General features: G+C 42.3%; 1 protein-coding gene and 1 pseudogene across 1 annotated transcript in view; both read right to left on the reverse strand.

Moving 5' to 3' along the window:
- Window positions 1–15,204, reverse strand: part of ACSS1 (acyl-CoA synthetase short chain family member 1) — a 78,675-nt gene that overhangs the window by 49,977 nt on the left and 13,494 nt on the right. Inside the window, exon 2 of the mRNA XM_037055506.1 lies at window positions 14,576–14,672. Within this exon, the coding sequence (XP_036911401.1) occupies window positions 14,576–14,672 (97 nt within the window). The remainder of the gene's footprint in view (window positions 1–14,575; window positions 14,673–15,204) is intronic.
- Window positions 1,123–4,007, reverse strand: LOC118993228 (nuclear fragile X mental retardation-interacting protein 2-like; annotated as a pseudogene).

The following is a 15,204-nucleotide window of genomic DNA, read 5'->3' on the forward strand; positions in this document are numbered from 1 at the left end:
TCCCTGAGACTTCTCAAAATGTTCACCTCCAAAATAGATTTCATAAGTAAGACAGTTAGTGGGAAGAAGCAAGGCCCAGTTTTCTGAATCAACACAAACCATAGTACCAAACAAGGCTTTTGCCAGGTAGGGACCCAGGCTCATGCAGCAGACCCTAACTCTGTGAATCCACAGTGAGTCAGGAAGGAAGAGAAGCTGTAGGACAGTAACACTCCATGTAGCCCTGAGGCAGGGTTGGTGGGTAGCAAGAGCACCCCATTTTCCTTTATGCTAAGTGCTGAAAGGGCATAGTGAGAAGAAGTCCAACTGGGCCAAGGGCCCACTATCCCATACCTCCCCTCCCGCACATGACCCCACTCTCTACTCTCCAGCTTATATCAAGACTCAGTTTGTCAATAAGAACCCTGTATCTCCCCAAACAACATGGTTGGCTTAGGGATTATCACATGACCAAACCTGAGTCTATGGTAGTCAATTCTAGTACCTGGTCTAGCTGAACCTGGACACTGGAAATAACCATTTTCTCATTTTTTTAAACATTTTTTAAAGATTTTATTTATTTTTAGAGAGGGAGGAAGGGAAGGAGAAAGAAGGAAACATCAATGTGTGGTTGCCTCTCATGTGCCCATAGTGGGGACCTGGCCCGCAACCCAGGCATGCACCCTGACTGGGAATCGAATCTGCAACCCTATGGTTTGCGGGCCTATGCTCAATCTACTGAGCTACATCAGCCAGGGCCATTTTCTCATTTTTGCTATACATGGTTTGATTTTAACGCATTACTTAATAAAATGAACTAACACAGGAGAAACCAAGGCTCTCCCTCTCGTTACCAGGTTGTGCCACTACATTAGTAACTCCATAAAATACTGTCAACTTCCTTTTTTTATGCTTGTTAACAAGTCTGCATTCACACTTAAAAACAAAAACTAACAAAAGAAAAAAATACTATTCACTACAGGAGACTAAATAACCATGTATAGTCTCAAAATAAATTTGATTCTTTAAGAAGTCTAATTACTTCCTGTTGTCTTTAATAACTATATATGTATATATAGTTATACATATGCATATATATAACTATATATACATATATTTGTATGTATTATTCTATTATTCTACTTTGGTTCCTCTACTGCACTGAAGATCTAGGGCATAAAAGCATTGTGCACCCCACTGAATGGTGGCTCTAATGATGCAGAAAGGTTACGAGTGGCAGTCTGGTCCTTCATTGATCTGTACTATTCATGGCTTCACTGTAAACAATTGTCCTTTTGGAATCTTCTGCAGATTCCAAACAGAATCCATTTCTTTAGTATGATATACAATAGCAGCTCTCAGGTCAAAAGGACAACCCCAGCTATCATTTCTTTCTAGACTTCTCTGGTATCCGTTCTTTGCTGGAGCCTAACAAAGTGTTTGTAGGAGATGCCAGAGGATTTTGATTTTCTATCTTGTAGTCTTTTAAAAGAAACACTAAGGTACCTTCATTACTGCTGTCTGCTTTTTGCAGATTACCTATATCACTGGGTTCCAAGGATAAGGTTCCACTCTCACCAGCAGTCCCAGATTTTAGAATGCTACCCAGAACTTGAGGACTGGTCAATTTTTACAGCTCACAAGCTTTGGAAATACAGGATGCTCAGATATTGATGAAATTATTTCAGCACTCAGTGAAACCAAAGTGGCAAGATATTCCCCTTGAAATGTCTCATCCATCACTTTATGATCTGACAACTTCTCAGTAACAGTTTCGGACCAGTACTGGACTCATTTTTAAATGATAAACCCCACTAATTCTGGAAGATGTCCCCCAGGTTTTGCTGATATGTCTAAGAGTATAGATTTACTTGGACTGAGCTCAACAGCATAATTTGCATATTTTAAAGGTAAATTAAAAGGTTAGAATTAATTACTTCACCAGCTGCTTAAGGGAGGACTTGTCCCAGAGAACAATCAGTCCCAGAAGAGATAGGTATTAGGGTATTAGCAGCAGTAGTTAGTAGTGGCTGAGCCCCTGAAGAATACACACTTGCATCAGTCCCTGCTAAAACAATCCCATTATAAAAGTTGGCTGGAGTAACAGATTTCAGGGCTAACACAGGGACCTGCAATAACCAATTTGAAGATAGGGTCTGAGTTTTCCCCATAGATAAAGAAGAGGATAAAGATGAAAATAGTGACACACAATTGTTCTCTAGTTTTGTTGAGGTTTTCCTTAATTTTGCTTGCATAACTTATTTTAAGAACTATTTTAGCACTGTAATTGTATACTGGAAAAACTGGAGGAAATTTAAATAGGGTCCAAAAGTCCTCTTTGGAGGCAACAACGGAAGCATACTTTCCTTTGAGCCAATCATTAATCATTAATCAGTACCAGGTAATAATATCAGATCTTTTCTGTAGTATATCACCCAAAGCAGGCTTTCCTCAATTTGTTCCTTCAGGCCTATTTTCATACTTCTAAATGGGTTTTGGATCATTTACTAGATTTCCCTTTTGTTCACTGTAGTCAGGCTTTAGTTTCAAGTCCCTGTTTGAAGGTTGAGACACTGGTTTCTTGTTGCATTGTTTTATGCTACACTAATAAATTAAGGTTTCCACAACCCTTCACATTATTGCACCTAGCTTTCCTTTTTTAAGGAGGTGGCATATCCACTCTAGACCCACCACCTAATTATCTGCTGCCTTGCCCATATAACCACTAGTAATATAGCCAGAATTGTTCGTTACAACACTTTTGGGATTGCTACAGTATCACTCTTATCTATAGACTGGTTCCAGATTTATTTTAATAAGACTTTCCATTCTTTTTGTCCATACTGTTTTTCTGAATTAAATTCCTCATTTTAATTGCTACTTTCCCAAAGGTGCTGGCTTTTAAAGTCTGCTTCAGATTAGTGTCTACAACACGTAGATTGCCACTGAGGACCATGGAAATAGGGTTGGTAAGTTCATCAGAACCAGGTTCTTTAAAGATTTTTCTCTTTCTTCAGCATTACCATTTAGTTCATCATAGCCTGTTTTCCTCTTGCATGTTTCAAGGTGCTGCTGGAGGGCATTTCTACTCATGTTTCAGCATCTTCGGCTGGGCCTTGGAGCTGCCATTGGTTCCATGCTGCAGGTATTGGTGAGGTTGCTGGTGGTGGTGGTGGTGGTGGTGGTGATCGTGGTTGTGGCTGTGGTTGTAGAAATAATAACAGTGGTAATGGTACAGCTGCTGCTACTGCTACTGCTGCTGCTGCTGTCAGGTAAGTGGTAGTGGCTATGATGGTGCAGAGTCTGTGGCTGGCCAAGCTTCTCCAATGAAAGCAGCTGGGACTCCCTGGCTGAGGATGCAGTTTGCAGTACCATCAGAATCTGAGCTGGACTTTCTTGTCTTCTCTTTATTCTCCAACACATTCCCTGACAAGGACTAGCTGAACAAGCCAGAAAAAAAGTGGAAATTTCAGGAAGAACTAAGCCTGCAGGCAAGAACCAGATAAAAAAACCCAAGAACACAGCTAAAAAATTGGTCTGTGTTGTAAGGATCCAAGATGGCATTGACAACCCTTTCCAAGCAACCTTTTGACAAACTTTCCTTCATCAGCATGTTAAAAATCATGCCCATGGGTGAAGATTTAACAGTAATGAGATATAATTTATGGCCAGGCATGTTCCCAGTATGTTTAGAAACTGTCATGCTCCTCTGCAATTCCTAGACCTCCATCTTTTCCTCAGAAATCTTTACCCCCCTAAATCCACCTACCTGCCACTAACCCTTTAAGGCTCTCCTAATTTCTTCAAATTGGATAAATAGTGTCTTTAGAGCATAAGCTTGCCCTTTTCTGTGCCTTGATCAAAGAATAAAGTTTCTCCTCTGCTTTACCAAATATAGTCTCATTCTATTGGTGTGAGCGACATTGAGCAGAAGGACCTTATTTGGGGTCCCTGACACATAAGGTTTTGGTGACACTCTCTGGTTGGAAAGGCCACTGGAGGGAAGGCACTCTTGTCCTCTGCAGTGCTCCAAGAGGCCCCTAGTGGGGCAGCAATGGCTTCTGCCTGCCAGCAGGTCAGGCCCTCCTTCAAGCTCTTCAAGGCCCCTACAAGTATCTGTATAGTTCCCCTCTGTTCAAAGGATAATCAAGGAAAGTGTTCCAAAGAAAGGCAAAATTCAACAAGAAGCTGCCCAGAAAACCACAGCAGAATGAAAATGAAAGTTCCTTATCTCAAGCAGCGACCTCAAGGGGGCCTTTGTTTCTTTCCAAAGCCATCAGGCAAGGAGACCAGAAGAGAACCAAGTAACAAGGCCGGTGTGCACTTCACCCCACCATCACCAGCAACTCCTGCCCAGGCTGACTCCAGGATGCATCTTCTGTAAGATTTCATCTTTTGTCCTTAAAGCTTTCAGGACAACAAGGGAACCTTTCATTAGCACCCCACCCACCACTTGCCTAAGTTTATGATGAAAGAAAAAGCCTCCCAACAGCCCCTAACATCAAAGCCCCCAGAATCCAGGGGCAAGAAACACTTCTGCTACTCTAGGGGGAGAAGCTGGGATGGCCTGTTGACAGTGCTGAAGTGGCAAGTATGGTCAATGATGCAGAAGAGTAACTCAAGTCCAGTACAGGTACCATGTTCATAGCTCTAAGTATTTAAGCCTCCAGAAGGTGCCTAGGGAGACAGAGGCTTGAGTGTGTGTCACAGATCAATGGTGATGAAATTCAGTCATTCTGCAGACCAAATGCAGCATTTTGAAGTCAAGGAACAAATGTGAACTGTATCAACAGAGATCTGTGTTAGCTTTCTATAGCAGCTACCTAAGCATGGAATCTTACCTTTCTCAGCTGCTACACAACCATCAGGGAAACAGCAGGCACCATCTACCTTGTATAACTGTTATAAGTATTAATGAGAAGTACCACCCACCTGGGACCCTGCCAAATATTCAACAGGTATTATTCTTCTCATTAGATATCTTTGTTTGAAATTATTTTCTAAAATGACTAAAATCAGCTAACCCACTTAAGTAATTTTTTTCAAATAGTTATTTATTTTTAGACAGAGGGAAAAGGAGGAAGAAAGACAGGGAGAGAAACATCAATGTGTGGTTGCCTCTTACGTGCCCTGCACCAGGGAACCTGATCCACAACCCAGGCATGTGCCCTGAACTGGGAATCAAACCAGTGACCCTTTACTTTGCAGTCCAGTGCTCAATCCACTGAGCCACACCAGCCAGGGCTCAGTGAATTCTTAAGATGCTAAGAATTCCTTTCTAGGGATCATGGGGGTGAGTGGGGCATTAGACAAAGGAAATGAGATGGGATGTGTCCTCCAGGAGTACAACTTTGACCAAGTGGGGAAGTGAAGGCACAAGAGTTTGAAGTGCATTTATCAACTTTTCTTGGTAGTACATCGCTCAGGGCAGCAGGAAGAGTTCTGGAAAGGTTAGCTGTGGGGAGGAGGAGCAAGGCAGCAAAGAGGAAATGAATGAGTGGATTTTCCTACAAAGGCAGAAGTAACTTAGCAGTCAGAGCTGAGCAGTTGACCCATAGTCCTAGGGGAGGGGCTGGAGACCACACTTTGGGCTCCCTGAAGGGTTAAGGGGGTTTAACATGTGTCCTGGAGCTAGAGCTGGGTCCGATGGGTCCCACACTCCTACTGTATCCAGAGGGGAACTTACTAATACAGAATTTGATCCAGGTAAAACTCTAAGCTCATACCTTGTCCTATCTGCTCTGCAAAGGCCATAAACCTGCAGGTTGAAGGAATCCTTATAGGTCAGAAGGTGCAGCTTCCCTGGGGTTCAGAAATCTCACTATAACATTCTTGACCACAGTAGTCCAGGCTCTGTTAAACATCACACTGCCAGAAGTCACCACCTTATAGGGCTGCCTCTTTATCACTTGATTAAAGAAAGTCTTCTGAAAATTGGACCAAGATTTGTACCTGTTCAAATTCCACCCCTTGGTCCTAGCTCAGCCCTTTAATGCTCCTGAATAAATCTAATCAGTCATTGAATGACAGCTCTTTAAATTCCTGAATACCCACAACTATCCCATAAAGCCTTTCATCTCACAGCTTCTCTTGTCCAACCCTTCATGACCCCACTTTCACTCATTACATACCTCCAGGTTACCAAATGGACCCCCTCTAGGGGTCCATAACATTCCCATGGTTATCTGCTTAGAGCAGAATATAAATACCCAGAACCTTCCCCTCAATTCTATTTAACCATGTAAATTAAGAGTATACCAATTGTTTAATACTGACACAGGTGGCTCAAATTGAATGAGTTCACTAATCCACCCTTAGCCCCCAACATATGGAACAGCTACTCTTTAACCAGAGCTTTCTTATGTTAATCAGATAATTATTTTTTTAAAGTAGACCTTCTGAATTTTACATTTGTCCCTATTTAACTATTTTTCAATTTCTATTCATCTTTTCAGATAACCCATTATTTTTTAAACTTGGATTTTTTCATGTTAAATTTTTGCTTTTTATTAGCAATTGCCTCCATACTTAAACCACTGGAAATTATGGTAAGCAAACCTAAGTCTTCAAAGCATTAAAAAGACAATCTTATTAAATTATCCTCTTATTCCGAGTACTCAAAGATTGTTTAAAAGCATGTTTTTGGATATTCATGACTTCTCAAATACTTCCACAAACTTAAATGCTACTGTTTCTCTATCAAAAAGATAACGCAACCACTTAGTGACTGGTGTTTTGGGCTATCACTGAAGAAAACACTGGCTTTCTGCTTGCCTATGGCATCTTTCCAAGGGAGAGTTAGGTATAAATTTCTGAGAAATAAATCTCACTAAAGTGATTTAAAGTTACACTTTTAAGTGCAAGGAGAAATATAACACTTGTTCTTCAGGTACTGAACAAGATATCTAAGTTTGCCAACAACACAGACTCTTCAGGGTCAAGCCTTCAATGTGGACATATGCAAATAATGTACCCAAATATACAAATGTCGCCTTGTGCCCATGACGCTTCACACCAGTAAAATACCGACTGGCCTTGGGGAACGGAAGATCTTCTACAGCCAACTCTTTTTTTCTTTCTTTCATTATTGTTCAAGTACACTTGTCTCCATTTTCCCACCACCACTGTCCCATCCACCCCAGCCATCCCCACTTTCCTACAGTGATCCCAACACCACCACCCCTGGGTTTTGTCTATGTGTCCTCTATAGTTGTTCCTGAGAACCCTTCCCCCTTTTCCTCCCATTATCCCCTCCCACCTTCTCTCTGGTTATTGTCAGTTTGTTCTTAATCTCAATGTCTGGTTAGTTTTACTTGCTTGTTTGTTTCGTTGATTAGGTTCCACTTAAAAGTGAGATCATAGGGTAGTTGTCTCTCACCACCTGGCTTATTTTACTTAGCATAATGCTCTCCAGTTCTATCCATGCTGTGGGAGCCCACCAGGCCGCAGGGGACCACGGACAGAGCCCCCACTGTGAAAATGGTGGCGGGACTTGGTTTCTGGTCCCTGGAGCCGGCGGGTATCTTGACATCTTCCGGACCTTCTCCTTCTCAGCCTTGAAGGAAAGAACAAGGTCTTGGCATGTGCGTCATGTTCCAGGAAAGTGATAGTCATGAGGACACTGCTATCTGTGGGCAAATGTTCTCAGGATGTGAAAACATCTTGCCCTCTTGATAGCCTTCAGGGAATGTACAAACTTTTGTAAAACAGCATTGTTCTCAGGCCACTGCAGTTCTGCATATAAGCCAGCAGTTCCTTGAATAAAGTTGCCATATGCCAGCAGAGCTATGGTCCTCTCCATTCTTTAAGTCCACCGCCTCACCTCGCGATCCACGCTTGCTGCCGCGGGCGGCGGCACCATGCTGTTGCAAAGGGTAGTAGCTCCTTCTTTATTTCTGCTGCATATTTCATTGTGTAAATGTAATACAGTTTTTTGATCCATTCATTTACTGATGGGCACTTAGACTGCTTCCAGCACTTGGCTATTGTACATTGTGCTGCTATGAACATTGGGGTGCATAGGTTCTTTTGCATTGGTGTTTCAGGGTTCTTAGGATATAACCCCAGCAGTGGAACTGCCAGTTCAAAAGGCAGTTTCGTTTTTAGTTTTCTGAGGAAATTCCACACTGTTTTCCACAGTGGCTGTACCAGTCTGCCTTCCCACCAAGAGTGCACTAAGGTTCCCTTTACTACACATCCTCTCCAATACTTGTTGTTTGATTTATGATGGCCACTGTCACCACTGTGAAGTGGTATCTTATTGTGGTTTTAATTTGCATCTCTCTAATGGCTAGTAATGCTGAGCATCTTTTCATATGTCTCTGGGCCCTCCATATGTCCTCCTCAGAAAATTATCTGTTCAAGTCTTTTGCCCATTTTTTAATTGCATTATTTGTGTTCCTGGAATGAAGTCATGTGAGTTCTTTATATATTTTGGAGATCAAGCCCTTGACCAAGGTATAATTGGCAAATATGTTTTTCCATATAGTTGGTTCTCTTTTCATTTTAATGCTGTTTTCTTCAACCATGAAGAAGCTTTTTATTTTGATGAGATCCCATTTGTTTCTTCTTTCCTTTATGTCCCTTGCTCTAGGGGACATACCAGTGAGCATATTGCTGCATGGAATATGAGATTTTCCGGTAACTGTGTTGATATGTGAATATAAGGTCTGTGAAAGACACAAAGTATTTTGTAGACGGTTACTTCTCTTTACTAAGCCTGGGTGCTTACAGGGTAGGGGTCAGCTCCATGATCTAGATGCGAAGATGCAACACTATTTTTTTCTTTTTAAAGTATATTTTATTGCCCTGGCTGGTGTGGCTCAGTGTATTGAGTGCCTGTCTACAAAGAGCCACTGGTTCAATACCCAGTCAGGGCACATGCCAGGGTTGTGGGCCAGGTCCCCAGTTAGGGGTGCATGAGAGGCAACCACATATTGATGTTTCTGCCCCTCTCTTTCTCCCTCCCTTTCCCTCTCTCTAAAAATAAATAAAGTATTTGTTAAAAAGTATATTTTATTGATTATGCTATTATAGTTGTCCCAGTTTTTTTTCTCCCATTTATTCCCCTCTGCTCTGCACCCACCCTCCCACCAGAAATCCCATCCCTTAGGTCTGGGGTGTCAAAATCATTTTCACCAGGAGCCACATCAGCCTTGCAGTTGCCTTCAAAATGCCAAAATAATTTTAGGACTGTAGAAATGTAACTACTCCTTACCTGTTATGGAGTTGAAATTACATTTAGCCCTTTGAAGGCAACCATGAGGCTGATGTGGCCTCTGATGAAAATGAGTTTCACACCCCTGCCATAGGTCATGTTTATAAGTCATACATATAAGTTCTTTGGCTTCTACATTTCCTATACCATTCATAACCTCTTCCTGTCTACTTTGTACCTATGATTTATGCCTCTTATTCCTTGTACCTTTCAACCACTCTCCCTACTCTCCCTCCCTGATGATAATCCTCCATGTGATCTCCATTTCTGTGATTCTGTTTCTGTTCTAGTTGTTTACTTAGTTTATCTTTGTTTTTGTTTTAGGTTCAGTTGTTGATAGTTGTGCGTTTGTTGCAATAATTTTTAATTATCTTCTTTTTCTTAGGTAAGACCCTTTAATATTTCATAAAATAAGGGTTAGGTGATGACTAACTTCTTAGACTTGCCGTTATCTGGGAAGTACTTTATCTGCCCTTCCATTCTAAATGATAGCTTTGCTGGATAGAGTAATCTTGGATGTAGGTCCTTGCCTTTCATGCCTTTGGATCCTTCTTTCCAGCCCCTTCTTGCCTGTAAGGTCTCTTTTGAGAAATCAGCTGATAGTCTTATGAGAACTCCTTTATAAGTAACTCTCCTTTCCTCTTGCTGCTTTTAAGATTCTCTCTTTATCTCTAATCTTGGGTAACTTAATTATGATGTGCCTAGGTGTGTTCCTCCTCGGGTATAATTTCTTTGGGACTCTCTGGGCTTCAAGGACTTTCTAGAAATCTATTTCCTTCACCAGATTGGGGAAGTTTTCCTTCATTATTTGTTCAAGTAAGTTTTCAACAACTTGTTTTTTTTTTCCTTCTGGTACCCCTATGATTCAGATGTTGGAGTGTTTAAAATCTCCCAGAGGTTCCTAAGTCTCTCCTCATTTTTTTTAATTCTTGTTTTTTCATTCTGTTCCCGTTGGATGTTTATTTCTTCCTTTTGCTCCAAATCATTGATTTTAGTCTCAGTTTCCTTCCTTTCACTTTGGTTCCTGTATATTTTTCTTTTTTTTAATTTAATTCTTGTTCAAGTACAATATTTTTCTTTATTTCACTTTGTATAGCCTTCATTTGCAAATATCTGTGTCATTCACTGACTCAGAGTGAATGAGCCTCAGAAGTATTTGAATGCCACGCATGAAGCCCACACTTACATGGCCCATCTGCTGCATCCCTGTGGTGAATGCTATTAGGAAGTCCTTACCTTAGTGTGTGGCAGGGGGGTTTGAGAAAAGTTTGTTACTCACAATCAGGCTGCTACTAACCTGCAGGTTCCAGGCACTTAGCCAATAACCTGTGGTTCTAAAATGCTGGAGGGAAGACAGACATCCCCACCTTGCTATGATCTGTATGGGTGCTATGCACTCATCCATCACCTGCTGTATCATCCCACAGTCTGCATAAGCAACCCCACCTCTTCCAGCCTCACCTACCACCTACTAGAGCACAAGAAACCTTCTCTTTAAGCCACCGCAGCACAATCAGGCTCATCGTCTTCCACCTCCTCAGCATCAAGGGGGCTGCTCTCTTCTTTACTCCACATGGTAATATCTAGAACACCCTTCTCCTATCTACCTACCTTCCACTCACATTTCCTGCTCGTGGAATGACAAAAGTAACTGCCATTAAGTGAATGTCCTGTGCTGAGTATTGCTCTGAATCCTTTGCATATTCATATAACCCTCACAACTTATGGGTTATGAGTTATCATCTCCTTCCCACATTTTCCAGATAAAAAAACTGAGGCACATAGCTCTTAAATGACTTTTTCACAACTCTTCAACTGAAAGGGTTAGGCTTGGCTCCAATGGTCTTGTTTTAACCAGTTCCTCTATAACCCTCAGCATCAGAACTGCTTGCTTTCTATTACAAAGGTGCTTGCTTTCTATTACTAGATTTCATGATTTTTTTGGTCATCTGGCCCCTTATTGTTACTTATGTAATATATTGGGGGGTGGTTTATTTTTATGAACCTTATTTAAAAAATAAACTAAAGGAGCCCTGGCTGGCGTAGCTCAGTGGATTGAGCGTGGGCCTGCGAACCAGACGACCGCGGTTCGATTCCCAGCCAGGGCAGATGCCTGGGTTGCAGGCCGGTTCCTTGCAGGCTAACTACCAGCAGGGGACGCACAAAAGGCAACCATACATTGATGTTTCTCTCCCTCTCTCCTTCCCCTCTAAAGATATATAAATAAATAAAATCTTTAAAAAAAATAAAAATAAAAAATAAAAAATAAACTAAAGGCTCTGAACCTGAGGCTAACCCTACTCAAAAGGGAATTTAGGAAATGTTAAAAGCCTACTCCCTGAAGTTACATCCAACCTTTCTTGTAATCAGGTTGAAAAATGGAAAGAGTGAGACTGAGGATGAAGTAACCTTTTCCTTCACAATTCAGTGTTTGGTTTTATACTTAGGACTACCTCCTCCAGGGTATGTCTCCCTAGGCATCTCTGGTCAAATGCTATATCCCAAGAGTTTCTCTTCTACTCTGACAGCCTGGTATGTTGTTGGCCTCTAGATTAATCTTGTGGAATGGAAGAAAATCTCTGTCCTCCTCCGCAATTAATGCCTAATTTCCCACTAGGCATAATTCCCCTTAGATCCCAGCAGTTGGCCTTCATCCAGAGTCTTGTCTCCTGAAAAGAAGTTCTTTCCTTTCTAGAAGCAAAGCCCAGCTCATATCACTGATATGAGGGCACCCATGCACAAAGAGCTCCAGAGAAGCCTTCATACTGGCAGCCTGGACAGGAGACAATAGTGGACTCCACTCTGGAGCCCATCCCTAAAAATTCATGGTCTCCTGACAAGACATTCATCTACTGCTTGGCAGGCTTGTTTACCTCCCAGGGAAGCCACAAAAGTAATGGTCTTTCCCTGGCAGTATATGGGAGAGGATATAGGTTTTAACTTTATAAATACATGCACTTTTCCTTGTGGTTAAGGAAAAAAATGTGACAGGATATTGTTCAGTTCCCTCCTCAGGTTTACATGCCCCCATGTGATTTGGTGAGTCTCTCTACACTGCTGCATGCAAGTCCGCTGGGTCACAACAGCAATGAAAAAACAGAGCAAGTAGGTTCACACGGATAGTTTCAAACAAGACACAGGTAGAGATGGCTCTATTTCTCAGGCTTTAAGGTGAATCCACAGAGCCTTCCAAGTTAACACCCAGAGGAAAGTAATAAGGGACAGTTTGCTCTGCCAACACAGCCACACAGAGGGGAATCCAGATGGCACAAAAACTTGGTGTGACTGCCTCAGGCTCAAGTTGTTTTCCTGGACTTTCAATCACAGCTTGAAGAAACACAAAATTGCCTCTGAGCCTGTCATCAAGGTAGTGTTAACATCAAGTTAGTGTTTATCTGTATAGGCTGTGAGTTTGGCTGGCGGGAAATGGGTTCACACAGAAGCTGGAAAGGCCATGATGGACTATGAATGCTGAGGGTGTTGACAAAAACAGGAAAGGACAAATAAGGCAGTACCCACTAAAAGCTGCAACAGATCCAAAAGTCAACCTGAGTAATTTTATCATCTTTGATGATAAATCCCAAGTTTAAGAGACATGCAAGAAACTAGGGGTGCCCAGTGGCTCCCTAGTCATCCAAATGGCAAGGGAGGAACTGCTGTTCTCAGGCCCCTGGACCTGGATCTACTCCTCTGAACATTCCTACTGCATTCTCTCACTCCCATCACCCTAGCCACATGCACCTTCTCTCCATTCCTGGGGTACCTATGCTTATCCCCCCTTAGGGTTCTGAATTGGCCTGAGAAGTTCTTCCCTCATTCTTCTCATGGCTGCTTCTCCTAAGCAACAGAACCTCGGCTTAACTGTCACCTTCTCAGAGACACCCAGCCACACTGCTATGTATTGGGGGATTGTTTAATACGGTGGCACACAATAAAATTTGTTACATGATTACTCAAAAAAGCTGTAAGCCACCCACCAGAAGCATAATCATGATCGTGACTCCTTGATGGGGAGTGGGAGTGGTGATAAAGGACATACAACTAAGGTTCATAGTGGCTGTAAGATAGTACTGTGAAGGGAACCCAAGGCTTAAGCAAAAGGAGTTTTACCCCTAGGGAAAGAAGACTCAATGTTCTGCAGTGACTGGCCAAAGAGACCCCAAGCCAGGCCATTCCCCACAGGAGGCAGCACTTGTAGGAAACCAATTACTATTCTTGGACACTGGGTTCGTTCAAATCCTCTGACATACACATAATATCCAGAAAGGTACATGACACTTAGAATATGTGAAGAATTTAAATGTAGGAGACCAGTTTGTCTTGGCCTGGCAAATGTGACTCAGCTCTGTATTGAAAACCTACAGATGCAAAGTGGTGGGCAGGAGCCAGATCTTCAAACCGAATTTTCCTGTGGGAATCAGGCCTAGAAAATGCATGCATGGCCATTGTTATGGCATGCTTTTGCTAAAACTCCATCACCCTGGTCTAAAACAACAAATGTGTATTGTCTATCTTCAGGGTAATTTCCAAAGCCTGTATGAGTTCTCCCAAGGACAGAGCTAATGAGCTCATCGCCATTCCCCTTTGCATGTTATTATTTCCTTGATTGTACCTAGAATGTAGACAATAATATTCCATGTGATAGACAATAAATCTTTCTATGATGTAAGACCCCAGGAAAATGATAAAAGCCTGTCTAGGCAAGGTTCGGGGCAGTTCCCCTTTTGAGGGAGTGGCCGAGGCACCCATAGGCACTCTCTCCTTGAGAGAGCAGCTGTGCCTGTTCCCGTTTCCACACAGGATTGTTGTCACCTGTGCATTGACTCTCGTCTTCAGCCACAACAGGCGGGCTCTGCTGGACAGGGTCTGCTACATTTAAGTAATCAAAGAATACGAGTGTCAGGTGTACCCCTCTGTAAAAGACTTGATTTTATTTTTAGTCTCACTTTTACAATTGTTCTAAGAGTAAGAGGCTGAGCAGGTTGATCTTACAATAATTATGCCAGCATCTATTTTATCCAGCTTGCATTCATGCTTACTTTTCCTGTGATGAGAGAACATTTCCAAAGCTGAAACATACTCCTTGGTATTTAGACAACCACTGCCCAGGACCAAACACACACTGATGGGTCTGTGCCCATATATTCCCTATACCTTGAACATTCAATTGTTTTCAAAGACTCAACTCCTTCTATGGGAATCTGAAGACACCAAGTATTGCCAAGTGAACAGGAAAGCCAGGCCTCTTCCAAGTTGGGCAATCCTGCTCCTGGAACACAGTCCAGCAGAGGTATAGTGCCAACATCTACAGCAGAGACACAAAGGCCCAGGAGACCCTGTGGGGCACTGAGATGCCCGACATCAGGGGACACACAGTACCTGTAGGTGATCCTCACTTCAGTTCCAGGTTCATCTCGCTCCCAGATCAAAGCAATGCTCTCCGGGGACTTCCGAACATGCTGATCCAAGCAGTTGACTGCACAAAAACACATTAACAAACATTAAACTTGGGGCTCTTGGAGTCAGAATCAGGGCAGGGTCTGGTGTGCTGTGACTTGCACTACTCTCTGCTGAGGTGGATACTTCCATTTCCCTCATCAAAGGTGAGGTTTCTACTTCCTTGCAAGGAGAAGGGTGACTGTCAAAGCCTGTGAAAATAAGATAATAACTACACATATATGATCTCACAGGTATAGGGTGATCCCCTATGAATGATATAACGCAGACACTTCACACCAGCAGTCCCAATCCCAGACACACATTGGTTGTCTGGGTCACCCCCAGAAACCCTGACCCAAATGACCCTGTAATTTTCAAGGCTTCTGGGTGGTTCTATTGTGTAGCTGGGGCTGGGCACCATAGCCTGAGACATTGGAAAGAATATATATATATATATATATATATATATACACATACATACATACATATATATAAATTCTCACCTGAGGATATATTTACTGATTTTAGAGGTGGGGGGAAGGGAGAGAGAGGAACATTGATGTGAGGGA

The sequence above is a fragment of the Sturnira hondurensis genome, unplaced genomic scaffold (genome assembly GCF_014824575.4).
Source record: "Sturnira hondurensis isolate 20B ecotype Veracruz unplaced genomic scaffold, ASM1482457v3 Scaffold0008640, whole genome shotgun sequence".
Lineage (NCBI taxonomy): Eukaryota > Metazoa > Chordata > Mammalia > Chiroptera > Phyllostomidae > Sturnira > Sturnira hondurensis.